The 25,779-nt window shown below is 47.5% G+C and overlaps 1 protein-coding gene and 1 long non-coding RNA gene across 4 annotated transcripts in view; one reads left to right on the forward strand and one right to left on the reverse strand.

Annotated features, from left to right (window-relative positions):
• LOC146190670 (uncharacterized) overlaps positions 1–25,779 on the forward strand; it is a 187,457-nt gene that overhangs the window by 97,470 nt on the left and 64,208 nt on the right. The gene's annotated exons all lie outside the window — the stretch shown is intronic.
• Positions 1–25,779, reverse strand: part of LOC146190671 (uncharacterized) — a 109,804-nt gene that overhangs the window by 39,110 nt on the left and 44,915 nt on the right. Inside the window, exon 2 of one of the 2 annotated variants that reach the window (XM_084601050.1) lies at positions 12,721–13,060. In XM_084601050.1, coding sequence (XP_084457176.1) covers positions 12,721–13,060 — 340 coding nt within the window. Of the gene's footprint in view, positions 1–12,720; positions 13,112–25,779 lie in introns of those variants that run through there. The other variant, XM_084601049.1, reaches the window with a different exon arrangement.

Consider the following 25,779-nt stretch of genomic DNA (forward strand, 5'->3'; position numbering starts at 1 on the left):
ACCACAGGCATTGATTCGCATCGTTCGGCGACTGCTGGCATCGATTCTCGATTAAGACGACACGCCCCGTAATACGGCCGCGTTACCTTCGCAGCCCTGACGCCCCGGCGAACGGCTTTGAGCTCGAACCCAGTCTGACCGCAACCAGTGCCCTGGGACGGCCTCCCTGACCCGCGGAAATTTTTCGTGTCCTCTGCCATCCCCTCTCACCCTTCCTCTTCCCTCTACTTTTTACGAGCTTAAGACTTCGCCCAGACTTGTGGCGTTATAAGGACGTGTTAAGGTAGGAGCTCGAGTTTCTAACTTTATTGCTGTTTGACTTACGCACGTGGAGCAAATGCGCAGCCATCTAAAAAGGGCATGTTAGTCAGAGAGAGGAGAAATGGACTTGTGACAGGGGCCTTAATCACTGCTACAGTAATAAATAAAAGCAACAGAGCTACTTGACGGAATTTAATTGATGAGACCCCTGAGTTCTGCGCTGATTCTGAGGTGCAATTCACATTCCATCAGTTATAAACACACGGAAGTCGACTAGCTTACCTATACAAATTTTCGATATTTCACCAGACATTTTATTTTCGGCATGAAAATAAAATCTAGCCAAGTTTTCTTTTTAGATGTGTTCTTTTTTACACGTGTTCTTTATATGTATACGAACAACTAACTTAGAGACCGATAAGAAGGAATAGCAGCACCAAATTGCAGCGCAGGTACTGAACAATCGGCGAAATGCACTGCACTGCCCAGTATTGAGGGCCTCGCGCTGCTGATTTGCGCAATAAATGTGCCCCAATCCCTCCATCGTGTCATCTCATCATCATCATCGGCCTGACTATGCCCACTGCAGGGCGAAGGCCTCTCCCATACTTCTCCAATTAACCCGGTTGTGTGCTAGCTGCATCCACTTCACCCCTGCGAACTTCTTGACCTCATCCGCCCACCTAATTTTCTGCCGCCCCCTGCTACGCTTTCCTTTCTTTGGAATCCAGTTTGTTACCCTATGCGACCGTCGGTTATCCTCTCTTCGCACTACATGTCCTGCCCATGCCCTTTTCTTCTTCTTGATTTCCACTAGAATGTCAGTAACTTTAGTTATTTTTCTGACCCACTCTGCACGCTTCCTATCTATTAATGTTACCCCTACCATTTTTCGTTCCATAGCCCTCTGCGTTGTCCTCAACTTAAGTAGAACCCTCTTGGTTAGCCTCCACGTTTCAGCCCCATAGGTGAGTACAGATAAAATGCAACTGTTGCATACTTTCCTCTTGAGCGATACCGCTAAGCTGATAGTCATAATCTGCGAGTACTTGCCAAATGCGCTCTATCTCAATCTTATTCTTCTTATTTCCTTTTCATGGTCCAGATCTGCGATTACTACTTGTCCTAAGTAGACATACTCGCCTACTACTTCTAGTGCTTCGCTACGCAACGTGAACTGCTGTTCCTTCCCGAGTCTGTTGAGCACTACCTTACGGTCTTCTGCATATTTATTTTAAGCCTACCTTTCTACTTTTCCTGTCTAGGTCACCATTCATTCTTTGCAGTTCATCTCCGGAGTTACTCAGTAAGGCAATGTCATCAGAAAATCGCTGATTACTGAGGTAGTCTTCATCTACCCTTATCTCTAACTGCTCCCATTCAAAGTCTCTGAATACTTTCTCTAAGCAAGCTGAGAACAGCACTGGGGAGATCGTGTCTCCTTGCTTAACACCTTTCTTTATGGGAATTTCGTTACTTTCTTTATGCAAAACTATGGTTGCTGTGCAGCCAGAATATATATATATATATATATATATATATATATATATATATATATACCTAAATGCCAGGACTTTCACGTATGGCTCGTCTACCATCTATTTATATCCTCTATATACATCCAGATAGCATGCGGTAGGGGACATATAATTAAAAAAAGAAACGATAAGACGCTGTTTTTTTTTTTTCCCCCGTTTCTGAAATCGAGTATGGCCATCATCAGACAAAATTGTTTGCTCAAAGCATAATGCCTGTTAAGAGGCAAAGTGCTGTAAGCACGTATGTTATCAGTCTTTCACGAACTACGTATGCTGGCAACTCCATGCCAGAGTACGTAAATAGCGCCATGGTGATAGTTAGGGGTAATTTACAAACTACAAAAAAGCTGCACAGCCGAAATGTAGGAAAACGAACCACTGTTTTGTGTTATTATAATGCAGATATGATGAGCGCTGTTCTGCAGCTAGCTCACCGCTTACACTTCAAGACGTAGAACTTTACTGAGCTAAGCTACTCTATGATGCACGTTATGGCCAAACTGCGTTTACGGAGACAAGTCTATAATAGACCTAAAGCACTCTCACGCGCCCGGTGATTTTATGCTCCCTCGATACCGGGACCAGACTCTCAATTAAGCATCAGGCCTTTCACTCATGATTCAAATGTTCCTTGTTTTCTTTTTTGTCTTCGCTGTAAGGGGCTATTATGCCTTTCAGAAGTGCCGACTCGCGCTTTCTGGGTGATTTCACGAACGACTCTGCCTAGCATTGCCCTCTGCGGATCTTCCTTCTCCTGTACGTCTTCGTTTCGCCGTAACCGACCACCTCCTCAGGTCTGTACGGCCGATTCGGCGCCGTTAAACCAAGTGGACCGGAAGTTTTGGGGTCCGGCCGGCGCGCGCCGCGATGTACTCAAGGAACCGAGATGTTTCCAGCGTAAAGATTTTTTTGCTTCCGCGGGCGGGCTCACGGGTGATGCCTGCTGCTTTGCTTAGCTATAGCCTGGTTCCGCGGTTGGCGAAAGTAGGGTGAGTATGCTCACCGTGAGAGGGAGCAGGGGGGGAGCGGCGCAGTAATGGCGGAGATTCGTAGAACTCCTAATGGCCAGAGACTACTGCCGTGAGCGTTCGCGCTAGCACCCCTGCCGAACGAAGCGTGCGTACACCTTAACGTCCGGACGCCTCGACGAACGCACTCGCAAGCACAGTTGCATGCGCGCGGTGTGATTTCTCTGGCAAAGAAAAAGAAAAGCGACTCGGATGGAAGTAACAGGGCCCCGAATAAAAATCGACCAGAATGGCGAAGCGAATGAACTACCGCGCTCCTGACGGGTGGCAGGCAGCGGCTAGGAGAGAGGAGAGTGTGCCATACGCATGCCTCACTCAGTGGGCGAGGAAGGGGGGAGATAAATAAAAAGAGAAAGAGGGAGGAGAAGAAGAAGCAGTTGCCGTCGTTTCGCTCTATCCACGGCAGCTGTGGCTATCCAGAGCACGCGTGGGTAATGGCCGAAACGATTTCCCTTGCTGATCACGGTGCATTCCTGGCGCGAGACGGCCAGGCCGCGCGAAGAGAGACCCCCACAAAGAAGCATTAAGGCTCAGCTGCGTGCGCCGTACGCGCGGTTTGCCGACGCTGACGGCAGCGGCGGAGGCATCAGCGGAAACGGCTTCGAAGCGGCTTCGGAGCCCACCGCCGCCACTGCCTCTCGAAGAAGGCGAAAGCGACGGCGGATACGCGTCTGTTTCTTGTTATCTTTATGGCCGGTTAGGAGAGCTCGGAGAGACGTCTCCAATGGTCCATTAATGGCTTCTAACGACTTCTGACCGGTGCTTTTCCCAATGCGCGCTCGCTCGCGCGCGCACTCGCGGGTGCGCGCGAGCTCTCCTGCCTTGGGGTGTGCGACGAGGGAAGAGATGGATATAGGGAACAAGAAAAGGGGAAAAAAAAGGGCGCTTCGGAGACACGTCCATGCAGCGCGAGGCCGATTCGCTGCGGCGGCGCTGGCGGCCTAGTGGAGCGTGGTGCACCGTCAAGGGGGCTCTCCGCGCAGTTTGGCGTCGGCCGTTTCGGACTGCACTTTCCGCTCCGTTGTCCCCGTTATTTTCCCGCTTTGCTCTTCCCTCCTTTTCTTCTCTTAGAACAAGCGCTCCCATTTGCCTGCTCAGTAATTTTGTGTTTTCTCTTGCTGAGGTTCACCGCCAAAAGCACTGTTTTGGTTCAACATTTCGGTGGCTTGCTATCAGCGAGCTATAAAGGTTGACACTGTTGACACACAGAGAACTAAATAACTTCTTTCGCGCTACCACTGGCATGCAATAGTATGTCCGTATACGTGTGCAGAACACCTCTCTCTGTATTAGCCATTAGCAAGGTTGGTGGTGACGGCCTGTTACGACCGTGCATCCGCATTTGCGCGCTCTATTGTTCGCCTGTGGGCATGGAAAAGTATTGTGAATATGTGGTGATGGTCCAATGGCTCTAAGTGAGCCTGTTTCCAGGAATCCTGTTTTGTAAGCCTGTTTTGCTTTGTGGACAACCTGCAAATGCCAAATTGACCCTGTCAAGAGAACGTCTGGAAAAACACAAAGAAACGTCCCCCTGCGGGAAATAGCAGGAAGTGCTTTCTTTTGTTCACCCTTCCAGTCGAGAAGGGCTATCGTCCAGTGAGGAATGTCTACTTTTCAAAGGAGACGACAGAGTGACATGTCCGCTGACGTGCAGGACAAGAAAGGAGCATGACGCATACAGCCATTAAGTGATTTCCCAGGAATGCAGGAAAGATTTGCAATTGTCGAAAACGGACAATGCTGGGAGCGGATGCGGCGCCACGTGCACTCGGGTTTCTGAGAAGTAAAACCACTTGTCAGAACCAGCCTGTGGTTTCTTTGCTGAAGAATAGAAATGTACCTCCTCTCCTCGCCGTTCCCAAGCTTTTCCCGCCAACAAGTGATCACGCCCAACGAATGAATGCCGGACCAGTCAGTGCTTCAGACCATCAGTGCAGTGATGTGTTCGATTGGATGCCGATACCTGAGGGGCGTGCCCTGGATTTGGTTGGTCAGCATCTTCAGAGAGGGGCTGGACATAGGGGGGGTTTTAAGGACGCTGCAGAGCACGAAATGTCGCTCTGGGCCCTGGGTAAACGGCTCATCCAGTCGCTTCTCGCTATGAACTCTTAACGCTTGCCATTTTGCTGATGTACCCTTCTTTTTCGTGTAAATAATCTTGTAAATAAGTTTCTCAAAGTGCCATTAAACCTGCTTGTACATATTTCACCAACTTAGAAGATTCAATCTTTCGTCAACCCCGAGTCTCGACACGCTACCAAGTGAAGGCCGGGTCGACTTAGCCCCAGCGTCACGACACGGCCGATTATTGTCCGATCGAGTCAGGGCCGTTGAGTGTTTTACACTTTGAAATAGAAACTATGCATACGCTCACAGCTTAAGACGTAGCCTGCGCACTTTCTTTCCCCTATTCTTGCTTTTCTACAAAGTTATCGCATTGTAACCACACATATAAAGTATTAGTACAGCAAGAGGTCCAGTGATATAGAAAATAAGCCACAGATAAACAATAGCCACATGTCTTATTTATCATTAGCCAAATTACTCACGCAGTCATTAAACATTGTTTGTATAGTAAAAAAAAAAAAACGATTCCAGTTATGAATGCCGTTTTCAGCAGGAACTAGAGTCTTTTCATTTACTTGGGAGTTTTTCAAAGTTTGATGGAAGGTCAGTATGTGGGCATCATTGTATTTTCTCACATCGAAGTGCAGCTGCAGGTAGCTAACGTGTACACTCTTCGTGCCTAGCAGTGAAAAGTATATTCGCTTAGCTACAGTGGCCAAGTAAAAAAATTCTCAACCTTAACAGAAGCAGAATATGCCAGAATATAGCTCTCCATTTTGAAACTGTAATGCTTTAAGGAGACATGTGATTTTGGAAGCTGCAGTAGCGCAGTGTTAATATTTATTTTTTTTGTTCACACTCACAATCTGGCAGGTAACTACGCTCGTAATTCAACGAATAGTTGTGGGGATGCGTTAGCAGCGATATTCATGCCTGCGAGTCAGCATCATCATAATTGCTAGCAGAGATACGCTTCTACCATAGTCATCGGTTCCCATGACTTCCACTGCCAAGCTACCGATATGCAGAGAGGGAAAAACATCAACATGTAGACCCTTTGTGCAGACACTAAATCATTTATGTTGCTTTGAATGTTGTATATTTATTCGCGAAAGTCTTAAATAAAGACTTTGATCCTTGCTGCTGCAACTAGCAAATACATTTGAGACATAATTACAATACATACTATCAAGAACTCTTAGTGAGTGTAGTTATGAAAAAAAAATCGCGGAACTAACGTACCCGCGCAGCGCGTATGGCAATGACAGAGCACCAGGCGCATGCAGCTAAATTCGCTTTGTGAGACAAGCGAGACATGAGGGCTTGTAAAAAGGTAGGCGAGAGTGCTTTATATCTTGCCATTCAGAAAACCCGCCAGTAGACAGATGTCCTACAAAGGGTCTACAGTGCTAGTGACGAGCGACTAGAGTGGAAGTAAATGCAGCAATGCTATGAACTTGTACGCATGCTAACGTCATTTTAAGCTATCTGTCCCGCGGAAACGACCAATGCTTTGTGGTCGCTAAAGTGACTGCTTACCAAGGGTGGCTGTGCGACGTCTTGTGCACTATTTATTTTGCCCACTTGTCAGTGTCGTGTTGCTGCCGCCGCTTACATCAAGAGCATGTTGCCACTTAGTTTCGCGTTTGTCGAAGGCCTTCGACTAACCTCTTTCTGGAGAGATGAAACTGTAGCAGGAGCGCGCTAGCAGATACCGGGACTAACAAACACCTTTTCCTTCCTTTTGAATATGTAATAAAAATAACCGCATACTACTACTATCCATGTGCACTCATGGGCCAACCGCGTGGATACCTAAGAGCTGTCGCCTATAAATTACGCTCGTAGCTTCCACGCCGTTGAGGAAAGGAGCGATGAAGAGGTATGCCACTAAGCACAAAAATGGAATTTTACTGGTCTCAGTCAGGAGGCCACAGATGAAGGGAATACGCTAGCAGAATCGTAGAAGGCTACAGCTTGGAAAAGCCTTGAAATATGCAAGCGCTGCTGTTTTCAAAAGCCATATCGAATACCAAAATGGTCTACGTAGACAGGCGTTGCGATGATTAAGAGCTCGCGGATCCCGATGCGCAGAAAGGAATTTGATGCAAAATATTTACCCATGTCCCCTTTGATGCTAAGAGGAAAAGCACATATCATAAATTCAACAAATGGCAGTCTGTTTGTTCAATCCTGAGACTCGTTGCGAATCAGGACTATGATGCTGATGCATCCAGAGCTTTAGGATCATACCAGCTGGGAAACTCAACTTTAAAACGCGACTGGTTTTTGCACGCATTTTTTGGGTGCTTATGAATTGTCGCGAGATCTAGAAACGGTAAATAAAAGCTTTCTGCTACTGCCATCATTGCCTTCGGGAAATCAGCTCTTTTTCTTCTTTTTCACCTTAATTACCTCTACTGCTTTATTTCTAAGAATCTTCGCTCCTGCAAGTATTTGACATATTTTATTTTTATGGTGGTTGTGCATTTATCAAAAATCTGAAGGTTTGCAAATTAGGCACAGTTTTCTTTAATGGCCGCGGGTGTCGCCATCACTCGTACACACCCAATATTTGACCATTCGAAACCGCCGTTTTTTTTAATACATGGGCCTTATGGGAAGTTTCTAAACTAATATTAAAGAGCTCTGGATGCAACTACGCCGCTAGAAGTTTCTTTGACGCATATTTTCTCACATCCTTTTTTTTTTTTTTGCTCCCTTTCTCTTTTTTTTTTCCACCCATCCTTTTCATTTTTCTTTTTCTTATTTTTGCAACTTGTCTGCTCGGTGCATGACCCTACTGCCGGGCACTGCCGCTCAAGCCTTCTGAGGCTTTGGCAGACCCGCATAAAGAGGAAATAATTTTTTTATTATTATTATTATTATTATTATTATTATTATTATTATTATTATTATTATTATTATTATTATTATTATTATTATTATTATTATTATTATTATTATTATTATTATTATTATTATCATTATCATTATCATTATTATTATTCCTGCGCAGCTGAGAATGCACCAACCAAGTTTTGCTTTCAGTCTGACGCACTGAAATAGTCCCGTAGATACTCTACGGCAAAAGTTTTCATTCCTTTGTTGTTGCTTTTTACATTGCAGACGACCGACTCAATCTCACTCCCGCAAAAATTACCTCGTTACTCGGCTATTTGATTCCTTTTTTTGTTTGTTTGCACTTCAGACAACAACTGGGACGCATCGGTGTGCTCGCCGTCCAACACAATTAAGATTGCCTCGCTCATAGAGCATCTTTCGGAAGCCATTAGCGCCCTGCAAATGTCTTCGCTGCGACCGTGGAAGACGACGGAGAGAAGGGGGAAGAACGTGGGAGCCGCCGCACTTAATGCCCGTAAGGAAAGCGGTAAACAGGGCACCTCTGCAAACTTTGCAGAGAGCAGCCAATTTCGGGCCGTGTCGCTGGGGCGTCCCGTTTAAATACCGCCCCGCAGCTGAGGAGGTCGGCGCGCGCGGAGGAAGCGAGGGCGAAGGAAGCGTTCCTCGGCGGCGGGTGGCGTCTTGCGCGAGAGACGACTAATGATGAACGCAGAGCGCCAGAAACGCCCGGCTGGGGTCTAAACGGCATCACGCACCGAGACACTGGCGAAACTCAATCCCGCGGCCCAGTGACTCGAACGGACGCGCGACCTTAGCCGCGGTCCTAACCGCTTCCCACCTCCCCTCTCTCTCCAGCTCCTCCTCTCCCTTCGTGCGGGGGTAACCCTTGACAGCGTTCCCGCACCCGTCTTCGCGATGGGAGGGAAAGCCATCGGTAAAGTCGCTTCGTCGGGGGTTAACTCTCCGGGTCTGGCGGCCAACGCTTACGAGTTAATTCGCGGGGCCTATCCCAAGCCGGGGCTGCGTGACGGAGAGATAGCGGCCGGAGTGTGCCCGCTCACGCGCGTATTCTCTCTACGGAGACGGCTCGTGGGTCGAAGGGGCACCGAAGAAACCCCGCCGGCAACCATCATAGCCCATTTAACGCGAGCTAACGGGTTCTCATCGCGATTGCTATCCTCCCATCCCTCCGGACTGACTATGTATCAGTGTGTACGAACGACCAATCGTGACCGACTCCGAACGGGTTGGGCGTCCGACTCGGGCTAGCAGAGCTCGCCAAGGGAAGAGTTCGATTGCGCGTGGAATCTATGGCGTTGTCAGGCGTTGCGCTAGTCTCTTAATTTCTCGGTGGGCTCCTTTGTGTTACATCGGATGGCGCGTTTGTATTCGTTTGAAGCCTTTTAGGGGGGTGGATCATCTGCAGAGATAACGCGAACTGGCAAGGGGAATACGGCGCGCACCGGCGTCCTGTAGGCATTTGATGGCCGCTTTATCTGTGTCCAGCAAGCAATCGTCGGTTGTAACACACTGTGTCCTGTGTGTATGCAGAGCACAGGGCTCAGCTTTTATGACGTCACAGCAAGCTGGTGCGCAGGATATGCTCGCATTGCGCTTGAACGGAAAGTGCATTAGCATCGGTACAAGCTTTCACAATTTCTACTTCGAGTTACTTAAACATAAACCAATGTCAAGTAACGCCAACACATAAAATGTTGCGGTACCCAAAGCGTTAGCCATACGAGCTCTGTTTTTCTATCGGCCTCCGGATTATTATATGAATAGCTTTTGGGGGTAGTTTAGAACCTGTGGTATTGCAACTTGTGATAATGCTCCTCAGTAAGAGTTCCGGCATATTCACCGTTCGGTAATCGTAAACACCCCTGTCGATACAATTTATTCCGTACACCCAGATATGTTGTCTCTTGACTGTCAGATCTGCTCTAGCAAAGATTTAGCCATTAAATAACTGCTTTTTTTAGATAATTCAGCAGTGCGACGATGACTTTCGAATGTCTCTTATTTTTTTCTGTCATTTTATTGCTTTGGGTTTTGTGCATGCGTCCTCTTTCTTGGCTGGTTATAAGATGGATGAATGTTATAATGATTACACCAAGTCCCATAAATTTATTCATGACAATATCTTACGATATTCCAAGGACGTCTTATATTAATTGTCAAATCGCACATAATTGGTTTTCTGTCGTACTGTGAACTGCTTGGTGGAAAAACAAAAATAAAAGGGGAGGGGGGGGGGGGGGGGAGGCATATTTGAACTTTTCCGCCACCACCCCATAGGCCATGTATTTTATATGATCAATAATTTTTGACGCGCAGCCACACGTGCGTGCAATGCGTAGCCACATCGAGGCATATAGTGTGGCAAGTAGATTTGGTTTCTCCATGATTCACTGCTCTTTTCTTTTTTTAGCACGGGGCGACGTTGAAGAAATAATCGTTCGGTGTGGTATAGTCAATATCGTTATAAAAAATGGCGTCAAGCTAGCATCAGTACGCGCCACGAATTCGGCACTACTCGCGTGATTCCCCTACTTCTACAGCGTGTTTTTTTTATTTTTATGACAGCAGTAATGAGAAGGTCAAAGGCTGCTTTAAGTGCTGTGAGTATTAGGGGAACACTTCAGCTTCACCTTAAGAGCATAAGCATTAGCGTCAATGACCGAGCTTTTCCTCTTCCTACACAGTCCCTTTTCTGTGTCCATATTGTCACATTGCCGAAATTCAATTAAGCCAACACTACACACACACATCATCCTCTCTCTTTGCACCATATCAAAGGTAACTTGCCCGCGTTCCCAGTCGGCACCGTGCCTTGCTAGGGACACAAAACACGTGGGTCCTGATCGTGACTAAAGCTTGATAATTCTTTAAGTAAAATCAATTGCTTTATTAATTTAAGTTGTTTGAGATATTACAAAATGCAAATACTATTAAGTCTGCTTCTGCATTACACGTCCTCTTTTTAACTGTTTTCATCCCAGACATTCACACAGGATGTCACTCCTGAGGTGAGTTTTATTACAGGAGAATGGTGCCACCAGGACGAAGCCCGATTTTCTGAGACACGAGGCTTTTACGCCATCATGAGAAACTTTCTCAACGTTATCGGGGAGAATTCTACCTGTCTAGCTTAGTTTGATAGTTGTTTGGTTTGGTTTGTGGGCCTTAACGTCCCAAAGCAACTCAGGCTATGAGAGACGCCATCTCCACTCCGGAAATTTCGACCACCTGGGGTTCTTTAACGTGCACTGACATCGCACAGCACACAGGCGCCTTGCTTTTAGCCTCCATCAAAAAGCTGCCGTCGAGGCCGGGATTCGATCCCGCGTCCTTGGGAACAGTAGTCGAGCGCCGTAACCACTGCGCCACCCCGGCGAGGTCTATTGAGAGGCGGCAGCATGGAGGCGTAAATTCTCCATGAGACAGAATTCTCCCAAAATTTCATCTGCAGGAGGCTAGAATAACAAAATAACAAACCCGAAATGCAGAGCATGTGTATGTCGCAGCCGAAGAAATTCCTGGTGGTGCAGAGGAAACTAGGCGCATTTGTGGGGCTAGACGTCGACGTAGACGCAGTTACAAATTTTGAAGATTTTATGAAAAATAGTTGTAGAACGTTCTTTTTCTTCTTTTTTTTTTTTCAGATGTCGTATAGCTTCAAGATAAGAATCAATGTACCCACAGGTCTTCCCTCGGCACACTTCTGGTTCCTTGCTATTGTTTTACTTTCAAACCCCACGTGCCCATTGCTTTTCATTGACCGACTTAACTGCTCGCGGCGAGCGCAGGAGTAAAAAGAAATTTTTGCCGCACGTCGGAAGCTTGGAACATTCCCAAGAACATGTGCACGAAGTTTCTTATAACACCCCACGGTGATCTTTCAAGTAAATGATAAGAATCCTGGAATTGCATGACTAACTCTTGCCACCGAGCCAGAATCGCGGTCATCGACAGCGTACCAAAACCGATGTGCGATGGGCGACGAAGACAGCGAAGTAGCGATAGCAGCACCGGATACAGCCAATAGAGGGTAATGCACTTAGGAGGGTAGATATGTAGGCCAGTTGTTGAGACAATGGAAAATTAAAAACAGCAGCAGTGTCGTCGTCTCTCTTTGTGCTGCGTCTGCTGCGGTTTTTAATTTTCCAATGCAGGAATACCTTCAACTTTTATAACTCCCGTCTAAACGGATTTCGTGCCAGAAACGAAAGCATAGGAAGTTTCAGTGCGAAATAGTCACAGCTATTTCCGCCCTTACCTGGCCGCCAGCTCAAAACGACTGGTTAACAAGGCCGTATCCTATTCCTTTTTTCTTTTTTCTTTTTTTTTTTTTTTTTTTTTGCAACGATGACATACTTGCTATCAGACGATGCTAGCTCATGGACATATAGTTGGAATCAATTTTAAGATTACTGTCCGAGCTTCGACCGAAAAACAGAATAGTGACGTGGTTCAAAATCATTTTCAGCTGCCCTCACTCTATTCGCTGTACTTTAAGCAGCAGCCACTCCCATCTGGAAAATTCGAGATCTCTGTTGTTATTTTTTTTTTGTACCTCAGCGAACAGACAGCGACGTTGCGCGCGGCACATTCTTCAGTATTACCGGGAACCGCAACCGGGCTGGGGCTATCACTCCAGTTCAGCTGAACAGAGGAAAAGTATAAGTTCGTCGCTGAGTGGATGGTTGCGGCAGAGAACAGACAACGAGAAATTGAAGAACGCGCCATCTTGATTTTCAATGTTCCGAAACCGGTCACTAGACGCATGAAACGCTAGGCTTGACAACGCTCGCGCGATGGCGTTCATATTTATTCCGTCTATATTTTGACTTCGCACTGCACTTCAGTGTCAGTTTGCGAGCTCCCCCTGTAAAATCCATGGAGCGCCACTGCGGAGCTCTGAACATGCGATACTGTGCGTTTCGGCACGCGGTGCTCACCTGAGGTAGTCCCTCTTGCAAAGGATGAGGTTGGCCTTGGTGAAGAGCGTGGAGCCCACCTCCCCGAGGCGGCAGTCGCAGCAGGCGCACTTGAGGCAGTCCTCGTGCCACAGCTGGTCCAGCGCCTTGAGCAGGAACCGCTCGCGGATGGGCTTCTGGCAGCCCGCGCACTCGGGACCAGGCAGAGAGCCGGACATGGCCGGGTGAGGGCCCACCCCGGGCCCACCTTGTCCAAGGTGGTTCGAGGCGCCGCCGTTGCCACCTGCTCCCACCCCTCCTCCTCCACCGCCTCCGGCGGCACTTCGTCGAGATGACCCGGTCGTCTTCATCTTCTTGGGCCCTGTGATGTAAGAAAAATGCGATACCGTCAGCATTTATGCTTTCTTGAGATGTAGCTGCCATCCTTTCGTTCCACTGCGGAATCGCGGACAAAAGTCTGCCGGTTGCGAATTACCTTTCAAAAAAAGTTATTCTTCGGCGTTGAGCAGGCCATAAAAGACAAGTAGTATAACGGGACATGTACGTTTTATCCTATTTATGTGCTGACTCATTACACGCGGGGGGAAGGAAAGAAAGGGGAGCAGTGTTTTCTTTTTTTTTTTTTTCATGTCATAGTCTTGAAGGCCCCATTCTTCAGAAAATTAGGCGCCGTCCACCTTATCGGCCTCATCGGTGCAGTGAACGAACAATTACAATCAAGCCTCTGGCAGGTGATACGTGCAAGTGATATGGCCGGGTAACATTAAGGGTAACATTAAGAGATAGGAAGCGCGCACAGTGGGTCAGAGAAATAACTCAAGTTACCGACCGCAGTGGAAATTAGGAAAAAGAAATGGACATGGGCAGGACATGTAGTGCGAAGAGAGGATAACCGATAGTCGCTGAGGGTAACAAACTGGATTACAAGGGAAGGAAAGCGTAGCAGGGGGCGACAGAAAGTTAGGTGGGCGGATGAGATTCAGAAGTTCGCAGGGGTCAAGTGGATGCAACTACCATAGAACCGGGTTAAGTGGAGAAATATGGGAGAGGCCTTCGCCTTGCAGTGGCAGTCAGGCTGATGATGATGATGATGATGATGATGATGATGATGATGATGATGATGATGATGATGATATGGCCGGGCAGGCAGTGACAGGTCACCGGGTTACGTAACGTCACTACACCGTGTGACACGGCTGAGTTCGCAGGCACTTCCCATTCGGGCTTCTCCTGTCGGATGAGAGTGCGAGACAGGAGTCGAATCCCCAGGTAGTCAAGTATGCTACTCCTGGCGACGCAGGCACGTTCGCACCGCTCGGTCTAAGCAGCGTTTTGTATCGGTGGGGCTCTGTCTGGTGGTCGTACCATAAAGTGGTAACCTATGGCCGTGTGCTAAGTGTATAATCTTTATTTCTTCTGTTTTCGACAGCCGCTGGCATGCGGCCTTATCACTCTAATTCTGACACGCGTATAAATTCTGTGTTCTTTGTTTGATCATTCTCGCTGTCGCGAGACGCAGCTTTATCACTTTCTTTGCCGCGCAAGAAGCGCCGAGATCTGCCTCGAAGACCCCGACCACTCGCGTATGTTTCTGCAATGTTCTAAGTTGTGCTAGTCACCGTAGGCGGCTTTATCTAGATGTTTCCTCGTCGCCTATAAATTGCGCGTTTGTCGGTATGACGAAGTTAGTAGATCGGCGACCGCTGTGCACGATTGCTGCTATCGCCGCAGCCGAGTTGTTCAGTTATTTTGCCAGCACATGTCCGCCCGATAAGAAAATGATTCCTGTGAAGATCATGTCTCCTCATTTGTGGCCGACGGCCTCGTCACCACTACGTGATAATATGTGAAATAACAGAGGTATAGTTAAGGATTTGTGAATAACTGAGTGGGGAAGTGCACGAACACAGTGATTCGCAAGAGGGTCCAGCAGATGGGGACAATTAGCCCTGTCGCGTCTTCACCTTAAAGGCGGAGCTTAGTCACACTCTCCCCTTTTTATTTTATTTTTATTTTTGGAGAGTTAGCGCTTATAATCTCGTTCATCAGTTTCACCTTGCCGTCATGAGCGTCCGTGGAACCACTTGTCCACCTCAATTATGTCATGCGCTCTCGTGACGATAACACACTGATCACCTGACCAATCAATCATCTAGCCATGGCAGCTGCTGAATGCTACCTGCAGAATGTACGCTCGTAATTTCTCTCCCACAACGCCGGTGACGACAATGCCTAGTCCGGATGTTCTGGTGAACGGGGCCTAACCCTTTGTCCCGTTAAAGTGAGAGAGCGAAACGGAAAGAGGAGGCGCAAGGGTACTAGCGCTGTAGTGGCTTGGGTGTAGTGCTGTAGCTTGTATGTCCGTCTCGGCTGCGGGCGGTGGTTGATTCGTATGATTCTTAGTATGGATGACTCTATATAGGCAGCATATGGGGAGGGGGCGCGCGGGGGGGGGGGGGGGGGGGGGGCACGAATACGATATACAGAAATGTCGTAGTGGCGAAGTTCCGCCTATATATATATATATATATATATATATATATATATATATATATATATATATATATATATATATATATATATATATATATATATATATATATATATATATATATATATATATATGGCTTGTACAACTCTTCCCTCGCTCAATAAGTATGAAGGGAAGCTCAAGCTCACGTATGTCTTATTTTAATTACGGGGTTTTGAACCCTACCATCCTAGCGACGTCGGAGCCACTTGGTGTTAGGCATTGCGATAAAAACCGTCAGAAATTTAGGCTTTATGTACACTTGGCGGTGATTTAATACACGGTTTGACAGATCTGGACGGTCATTTAGGCTTCCTGCTTAACTATGTTAATAAATAAAAGACATGGGCCGTTTATCGAAGGCATAAAAAGAAGTTTCAACTGAGCGTGCGTTGAGGCGACAGCGAAGTGGGAGCTGCACCTGGAGATTTTCTGAGGACAATATTCATAAATCTGCTAAGCAGCGCGCGCTGCATTATTTGGATCACCTGGAGAAGGCGAGGAATAAGGAACTAACAAGCTGCTATCTCTTCGAATGGTTCCGTCCAGCAGGTTCTCATGTGCACGCGAGCACGCTTGAGCTTCAGAAGCCATGCGTGTAAAATATGTAAAGTATGATTACCCGCCTGTGTCAGGCAGAACTTTTGGTGCCAAGTGAGCCACCGCATATTATCCTTGCGATAATGAAGCTATTATCGTGTAGAAAGTTGAGCGCAATTCATTTCGAAAAGTTTCCAGAAGCGGAAAGGCGACTTTTGCTGCAAAAGTGTGAGAGAAAAATGGTTTATTTTCCACGCCGAAAGGCAACCGCCCAAAGCTTCCTCTGCGGCGCTTCCAGTGCATTTGCTTCGTGGCCGTGCTTCCTATTTTTACTCTGGTTCCTCGCGGTGAGAGGTTGTTACGCAAAGCTCCTGATGGGCGTATCCTGCAGGGTTAAGCCTACATTTTGAAGGAAATGGGGAGCGAGAGCAGTGTACGTTTTAGGGAAACGCGATCATGGCAATCAGGCCAGGGCGAGGGCGGTAGCGAACGAGGAAGAAAGGAAAAGGGGCGTGGCGGCGCAGTGGTGCCGCGGGAAAAACGAGCCAGCGTTTCGGGGCGTGAAAAGCGACGAAGGGAGCCAGGACACGCACTAAACATTTTCACCGCCGCTCATGGCACTTTTTCGGGCTCTTCTTTCAGGAGGCACCAATCTATCATTCGACGAAGCGTGAACACCGCCGGCGCAGAGATACCGACCACCACCTCCACCACTACTGCGACCGTCATCGCTCTCGTGGCAACGTCGACAAAGGCTGCAAACCTTGCGCTCTCTTTTTAAACATTTTTTTTTCTTGTAGTATCTGATGAAGTAAGCGGCTCGTCTGACCGTATATTACTGCTAGCGCTAAAACCCATGCTCTTGTCAACTACTTGACGACGTTTCTGAACCCCAACGCGAAGAAAGATAAAAAAAGAAAAAGTCCTGGGAAGTAGAAAGCAGAAAAGAGAAAGCTTACACGGCTGAGGCTGAAAGCAAAGGTGGCCTGAAAGCATCCGTTACGCTTTCGCGAGCGATTCGTGGCTTATGCGCGCCCGATATGCCCTTATAGCAGTAACAGCGGCAGTGCTCTGCACATCCTTGTATTGGTTGCGCCGTTAGGCTTCGTCCCTTATCGCGGTGGCGGCGACACGCGAAGGAAGAGGAGAGAGAGCTATTGAAGAGGGCCGATGTTCGGGAGGTTCATTAAATTTCAACGAGGGGACGACGTCGCGCTGGGAGGGGAAACTTTGGTTGCTGTGGAAAACCAGGAGAGGACGAAGAGGAGGATGGAGACACCGAAAGCGGAGGCGGAGGCGATTCTCCGGAAATGAAGAAGACCGAGAACGAAGCTCGGCCGCACGATAAGACAGCCGCTGCGGCCGGACCAAGAGCAATCATGAATAAACCGCAGATAGCGAGGCGCGGGTAGCACCATTATGGCGCGCGAGTGGCAAGAAGGTGCGGGCCTTGTAAAAGCCATGGCTTGGGGACGACATCGACGTTGTTAGAAAGAAGACGGAAAGGGGGGGGGGGGGGGGGGGGGTTGCTCGTAATGATGCCGCTGCAGCTCAATGGCAGGCACCCAGAAGTGCTACAGGGGCGTCGTCCCGTCCATCGAAGACATTTTTGCTAGTTGTATTTTTCTTCCACTGCCTTTTGGTGCTTCGCTATCATCACTCTTCTCCAGGCGGAAGAGACTGACCGACGCGCGGTTTCCGCGGCTCGCTCGCTATCGTTCTGATAAGGGCTGGCGATCAGTGGCGCACGTCGTCACCTGTCTCCGCTGCCGGCTCCCGGACGAAGGTCCAGATACGCCGGACACTGCCTTCCCTGTGACTCTGTGTGCCGTTGTCCCAGTGAGAGGACGAAGAGAGCTACCCTGTCCCCTGGTTTATCTTCACTGGCTCTAGCTTCGCTGGCTACCCTGTCTAGCTTCCGCAGTTTCACTCATGAATCCAAGAGTGGTGCCTCTTGATTCTCAGAGTGGACGGAAGAAGAATAAGAGGCGGGATGAAAACGAGACACTCGTGGTATTCAGTCCTGGTGCTACTGGACGAGCAGTTAGGCGGGTGATGAACGGTTGCTGCCGGCTGTGCGTCGCGAATCGTACGCCATAAGAGATAAGCTAATGATGCAGGAACTTGAACGAAGGAAGATAAAAATACCGCGTTGAGAGCTCTTCACTGGCAGCCCACACGGCTTCTCTGAACAAGTGAGAAATTTTTTTTTCTTTAGCTTGTAGTTCTTTACTTCTATCGAAAGTAAGATCTAAAACTGAAAGTGTTGATATTTCAAGAATTCAGTCAGTGTTAACGAAATGGAAACTTTAGGAATTAATTTTAGTCTGACCATTCATCGTTAACATGAGAGCAGGCCCAAAACTGTAATCCCTAAGACACAAACGCCAAAATATCTAAGGTACTAATGACTAAAATTTACACACACACACACACACACACGCACACACACACACACACACACACACACACACACACACACACACACACACACACACACACACACACACACACACACACACACACACACACACACACGCACACGCACACGCACACGCACACGCACACGCACACACACACACACACACACACAAATCAAATTAAGTCTTAACTGCCAGAAAAAAACTAATTTCGTGCATTTTCTTTTAACTGCAGCACCAGCCATGACAAAGTGAATCTCAGTAGGTATCTTCACATTCAAAAACCGTCGGGGACATTACTGTGTAGAAAAACAACCGTCATGTCTCGCCACCATGGACCGTAAAAGACTGTTTGCTAACAAGCTCTAATGGCCTGTTATACGGAAGTTTACCTACGCATTACCTACAAAAGATAGGTGTGAAGTGAGAGCGTCTACAGGGTGCGCGGTCTGTTTACTGTGTGTATACCGGACGTTGACTCTGATGGAAACGACCCTGAAGGGTCGTCCTGAAACTGGACAGGATTATTGCGATGTTGACAGATAACTTAAACTCAGAAGCTATCAACTTTTGAAGAAGAGAAATTTATATCTATCTCTTTATTAAGCGGCCTTAACGGTTTTTTCTCTATTCACCCTGAACTCGACAGCGACACCGTACGCGTACAGTTGTGTGATGAATATATCCTCGAAGAATACCGTTCCTTAGGCCACTTGTGATACGGTTCCTCTTTCATGTCACTGTCCTACTTTTTCTCTCCGGGTGAAACAACAAAAATCCTTCTTGCGGGCAAGTTAACAAACTGCAACTTTCTAAGCAGCGTTAGACTGCACGTTGCCCTTTGAGTTCATGCGCTCTTATTAAAGAGCATTGAAAAACCCTTGGAGCAGTTGAAAGAGTAGAATAAAGCTTGCTACAATTAAGCGCTAAACTTTGGCTGATAAGACAATCGTGTAGCTCTAGCATGTATATCCAACGCCGCGATTGCATGGATATTTCTGTTTGTTTCCTTTATAGTCGAGTGACTGCCAATACATACCTGAAATAGTAGCGCAACTTTTTATTGGAAAGCCTTTAAGGAAAGAGAGAGGGGATAAGTAAATATTCAGCTTAAATGGCAGACGGGCAGCGCATATGATCAAAATGACTACATACCAAAACCTATAAACGCCGCTCGTTTCATTCGTCGCACAGCCTTACGGCCTCCGCTCTTACGCCGCCTCTTACCAAGAAGCTGTTAACGACGGTCGTCAATAGGGCACCGCTTCACGCTGGTAGAGATTGCCACCGCCGCTTGAGCAAAACAGCCGTCCGTAAAACAGATGCTGACGCCTCGACGCCAGCCGATCCGTGGACCCAGCGTCGAAGCCAGGCCACGCGTTTGCTCCGTTATGACCGGACTCGTATAGCACGCTCTACTCTCAACACGTTGTGAAAGATATACAAGGAAAAATAAAGAAACACATAAGGAAATGAGTGGCCTTCTCACTTTCGCTTTACGGTCCGTAGTCATCTTTGAGCGGGCGATTACGAGGCTTCCTTTTGTGTGACTGGTTCCAGCAGCGGAGACAGGACCACTTAGTGTTCCGTGCTACTGCTCTTCTCCTAACGGCACGGACGAACAGGACCTGACGTCAGCAACACCACTTGGCAAACGACCCCTTCATGCATGGTACCCTTCTTCGCTCTGGCCGCGGAAATGGTCGGCGCTTAAGCACCCCACTACGCGCACCACAGGTCGGAAGGCGGGCCGGCAACAGTAGTGGCGATTGCCTGCCGTCGGTCGACCCGACATCGCGTTATTTAGCTTTCCCTACGATGAGGGAAACAAGCCTCCAAGAGAAGATGAAGGCGGTATGGAGAAAAGGGCGTAAGAGCAGGAGGAAACGTAGGGAGAAAAGGAACGAGACAATAAAGGGAAAGAGTAGGGAAAGCTCGTGCACGCAAAGCGAACGAGATCCCTCCAAGAGAAAGAGGCCATGCGAAAGCCTTGTGTGTGCGGGGAAGTAGATTGAGAGGGGAGGGGGGTCTACGCAATTTCAGAAAAGCTACTTAAGATGATTGCGCCTCGTCGCACCATGAAGTTTCTCCAGCTCCGTGCAGGAAAAACTAAGGGGGAAGGGGGGGGGGGGGGGGGGGCAAGGAAAGAAAGAAGGAGAAGAGGAGAGGCGACGTAGCGCGAGATATGAAAACGATTGTTACACGCACAGACACGAGCACGAGCTTGCACGAGTCGCCTGTGTATACTCGTATATGTATGTTCCTTTTCTTCCATTGTCGTTCACACCCGGTTCATAATTTTGCGTATTCACTCGCGCTCTTTCTTGTTTGTTTCGGGGGCCTACAAGAGCCGGTGCTTTCCTACCGCCCTCCTCGCAGGAGCGGTGCAAGCAGCGGCTTTATTATTTTTTCTCCCGATGGTGCCAGGAATTTGAGCGATTGATTTGGAGTGGTCTGACGCCCTTCCCGTTGAGTTCCTTTTCATGCCTTGTTTTGCACCTTTCGCCCCTACAGCCAACCGCCTTGTTTGTTCTTATTATAAATGCCGTATAGGTCCCTGTTTCTACCCTCGGCTTCTTTCTCTTTCTTTTTTATTTCGGCGCTTTCTCTTTCTCTTCCTCGCCTCCTTCGCTGCTATGAACTTCCCTCTCACTTTGGCGGCAGTGCCCAGCAGCAGTGTAAGGGCGAAAACGGACACCTCGCACAACCCGATTCAACTCGAAAAAGGGGAAGCCAACTGAAAACATGTGAAAATAGAAATAAGGACGGTAAAGATAGAAAAAAAAACGGTTACAAGGAGCATATTAAGATTGTAAAAAAGCGGCGCCTGCATGCTGCGAACTGCCATCCTAGTCAGACCGAGGAAAAGAAAGGGAATCTAAAGGAGCGGGAGAGGGAAAAGAGGGGCGCGTGCCGCGGTGGCGGCCAAGCATCGATGAAGCCACGTGAGGACGGGCGCGTGTTTCTCAGGCTTTAAGCTCACTCATGGAAATTAACGGCGACTCCTCGCTGTGTATTCCAGTGCGTGTACATAAGAGTAGACGACGCCGCACCAAGCTCGACCAGCCTTCTTGCCAAATGAGAATCGAAGAGTGCGAGACGGTGAAGAAAGAACAAAGAAAAGCGAGTGCTTTTGCGCGTGCCTGTTTGTGCCAATTTGTGAATGAATGGTCTCGTGCTTTGGGTGTGTGTGTTTGTTTTGTTAGCCACTCCCCAGTTGCTGGACCGCGTACTTTCTTGAACGAGGAAGCATAAAAAATGTAAAGTGAAAGTGAAGGAAGTGAGTCTCCGGCCGATGAAGAGCGGCCGAAAGTGCGAAGCTAAAGAAATGTGCTAGAAACGAAAAAGAAATTGAGCGAATATGGTCCTTTTAGAAAATTGTATCAGCTGATTTAAGTGGCATCACGAACCTTTTAGCCGATAATTATCTCCATTTAAGGGGAAGCGTTGTGATGAAGACTATCGCCGGGTCAAATGGTGTCAATATCGTCATCGTGTTTTAAAATTAAAACTAGCTTTATTAACCAGCTGTCCGAAGGGTTGTACAGGTGAAATTTAGCGAGAAGGGCTTTGAGTGCTTTCCAGCTTGCCATCTTTGGTCACGCGACCAAGGCTTGTGCCAAAGCAGGAATATTTTCTAAATGCTTACGAATTTTTTTCTTACTTTTCGTGTTTTTGTTGTTTTTTTTTTGCGTCTCATTTTGTTGAAGTTCGTCTTCGATTCACCGCCAGTGCGTGTTGCTAAGCTTCCGAAAAAATTATCGCTTTCAAGATCTTCATTCTCGAGTGTTCTTTCCAAGCGTGTTAAACGAAACCATGGTATCGTTCGTCGTAATGAGACTGATATCGCGCAGAAACAGGTGGGAAACGTACAGTGGTATCCGAAACACTGGTTTGGCGGCTCACATCCACTGAACCCTATGGCATCCGGCAACTTTGTTTTATTTTTTCAGATTTCTCACTCTACATATACCTAATATTTAAGCTTGGATAAGTAGCCTGTCCTTTCTTTGTTTTCGCCACTCATAAGAAGCGACGGAAAAATGTGGTCAGTGTCAAGATTGTTGGCTGGGCCAATGTTTTACCCGTCATTGCAAGTGTCTGTTATGGCTGTTGATGTTTACACGCAATTAGAGCAAAGGTATCACATGTCTATGGGAACCTCTGCGGGCACGGATAAAATTCCATATATATATTTATTTTTTCAGCTCAACGAAGTCCGCTGGACACGGGTGTGCATATAAATTGTTCAGTATTTACGTAAAGCTAAGGTCTTTTGGAGAAACGGCCAAATTATTGACATGAGTCGCCTAACATCTCAGATTTCTTCCACTGATAATGTGCCTCATCATTTGAAAGAGAGAATTTTAAATTTATTCATTTGACGATGATTAAAGACTGCTTCTTATTAATTTCTCCTCAGTTATTTTGTAAAACACTAAACTCCCTAAATAACCGCCGTGCAATACCGGGTGAACGGCAGTACTGCCCTTCACGCCCCATACGCCTAATGCTGTCGTCATTGCCTTCTCTGCGTGTACATTTTCTTGGTAACTTCGTGTCATCAGGCGGGTCTGCTTCCTGCGCAACTGATTCGCGTTGTTTTGCGCGTACCGCTATTCACAGAAGTGCTACGGCTAAGCGCAGAAAGTCTTCGTCTCACGACACGCGCTTCACCAAAAACATACGCGCAACCAGGCAGCCCCGGGCCCCATTTCCGACATTTCGGCCGGAAGTTTCCGCGGCGGATACGGTGCCGCAACACGCCCGTCCATTGGCTTCTTGTTGGTCAGAACTTGCCAGCCGACGCTCCCATTCAATGCCGCTCTCCACCGCAAGCAAGCCTCAATAGTGTGCCCCATCCTTGCCTTCACTTTTCTCTTGCAGAAGCACCCACAGGCACACAAACATGCACTCTGCGTCAGGCACTATGCCAAACTGATGCGGACACCGCACCGACCAGCAAGAAGCAAACTGGAAGGGAACGCTCGCGCTCGCGCTCGGCGCATCTGCGTTCCCCGTTGAAATCGGCCCGAGCCGCTCTGAGATAGCCGCTGCCGCATAGTGTCTGTTTGGGAGCCGACTGCCGGGACGTTCTCGTCGCGCCATGCACGTTCCGCACCAAGCGTTCGCCCCTTCGCCGACAATTGGCGGAAGCGGTCGGACGAAAGGCCGCAGTAGCGCGCAAGCGCTCCCGGAACCAGCGTCGTGTTCGCCGACCGCGTTATGCGAGACCGGAAGTAGCGGGGACGTTTGTTTCCGGTCTTCCTCCCCTGTTTCGGTTACACGGAAACTTCTCTGCCTCCCACCGCTTCCATGGAAGCGGTCCGACGGTGACAGCGTCCCAGGCGCTGATAAGAAAATCAGCGCGGCCTCGGCGAAAAGGAACTCCATGGGGGGACAACGAGCGTGGGTGAGCGTGGCAACGGGAAAATGCAGACGGAGTGAACGGCAGCTTCCCCAGTACATATCCGCTCACTCGTGGATGCAAGACAGCGTGTGGTAGTCAGATTTTTATTTTATACAACAAAAATCACTCTCCGATCAGGCTCGCTTTCAAAGAAGCGTCACTGTATATTCTACGCATCATAATCGATCTGCAGCACAGATATTTATTTATTTATTTATTTATGATTACCCTCAAGGCCAGGGGCATTTCAGAGGGGAGTGGTTACAAAAATAGAACAGAGGTTAAAGAACAAAAATGAAAAATACAAGCGTCATGTTCCTGGTTATACATTTTTAGCTGCTATAGTAAGAATATAGTTGTAAGTGAAAGGCAAAAATAACATTGGTGATTGTAACAGCAATGAATACAATTGTTAAGGGCCTGAGTATACAATGTTAGCTAAGTTGGCACGGAATCGCAGGCTGTCTTGAATGCTCGCTGTCGATCCGGGAAGGTGATTCCAATCTGCTGATGTGCGGGGAATAAACGACTGCGAACAAGCTTTGGTTTTGTATGATGTGATGCCGACTTTATGTGCATGATCAAGCCGGGATGAGATGAAATATGGCACAGAAATTAGTTCATCTCGTAGAATGGGGCAATTGTAGAAAAGTTTATGAAATAAGCATAACCGTGAGAATTTTCGACGGGAGGCTAAAGTAGGTAGATTTAGCATGTTTTTCATGGAGGTGACACTTGCTGTACGATTGTAGTTAAGAAGGATGAACCGGGCAGAGTTGTTTTGCACTAGCTCGAGTGAATTAGTTAAGTTAGTGGAGCTTGGGTCCCAAATTGCTGATGCGTATTCGAGTTTAGTGCGGACAAGCGTTTTATACAGCGTTAGTTTTAATGAAGTAGGAGCGGCGGAGAAGTTGCGGCGCAGGTAGCCTAACATGCTGTTAGCGTTGTTAATTACGGTGGTAATGTGGAGTGACCAAGTGAGAGAAGAAGTTATATGGACGCCAAGATATCGATATGATGTGACAGCCTCGAGTGCAGTGTTATTCAGATGATATGTATTAGTAGCAGATGATGTGCGGGAAACACGTAAAACTTTGCATTTTGAAGAATTTAGTTGCATTAGCCATAATTTACACCACGCGGATATGGAAGTGAGATCGTCTTGTAGAGCACAGAAATCGTTAATGTCGTTAATTTCCCGAAAAATAACGCAGTCATCAGCAAAAAGGTGAATGTTAGAAGATACACAATTAGGTAAGTCGTTAATATAAATTAGAAAGAGGAGAGGGCCTAAAACCGAACCCTGTGGTACGCCAGATTCGACGGGACGTAATGGGGAAGATGTATTGTTAGTAGATACGAACTGAGAGCGGTTACAAAGAAAATATTCAAGCCAGGAAAACAGATTTGGATCGAGGTTAAGTTTACTTAGCTTGAGGAGTAGTAGTTTATGGGGTACTTTTTCAAACGCCTTTGCGAAGTCGAGAAAGACGCAGTCGGCTAATGAGCGGCGATCGAGGATGGAATGAAGTTTATGTGTGAATGATACTAACTGTGTTTCGCAAGACAACCGCTTACGGAAACCGTGCTGTGTATTAGTAAAAAATGAATTGGAATCCAGAAAGTTTGCGATGCCTGAATATAATATGTGTTCTAAAATTTTACATGGAATGCTTGTTAAGGAGATGGGGCGGTAATTCAGGGGTGAATTCTTGTTACCTGATTTATAGATGGGGATCACCTTCCCGACCGTCCAGTCAGCAGGTAGGGCACCAGTGAGGAGGGACTGCTGAAATATCTTAGACAGTAATAATGAACAGTAAGTTTTAGCACCCTTTAGAAATTTTGAATTGATGAAGTCACTGCCTGGGCTAGAACATATTTTAAGGGAGTCGATTATCTTCTCAATACCCCGGGGTTCGATTATTATTGGATCCATAGTTTGGTAATTATAGTGTTTAGTTTGCGGAAATGTGGCGTAGTTACACTGAACGAAATTACTGCAGAAGGCGGAGTTTAAAACTGTTGCGCAATCTTCATATGGTCGAGTGTTTGCTTCGGAAGTGACAATGTGTTATCAGTAGGTTTGAGTACAATAGTAATTGGAAGATTTTCTCTCCTTTGCTTGCTGGTTACGCTACGAACTCGGCAACTTAGTAGTTATGCACGGTGTTTCTAAA

The sequence above is a fragment of the Amblyomma maculatum genome, chromosome 4 (assembly GCF_055883805.1).
Source record: "Amblyomma maculatum isolate TAMU_Amacu chromosome 4, ASM5588380v1, whole genome shotgun sequence".
Taxonomy (NCBI): domain Eukaryota; kingdom Metazoa; phylum Arthropoda; class Arachnida; order Ixodida; family Ixodidae; genus Amblyomma; species Amblyomma maculatum.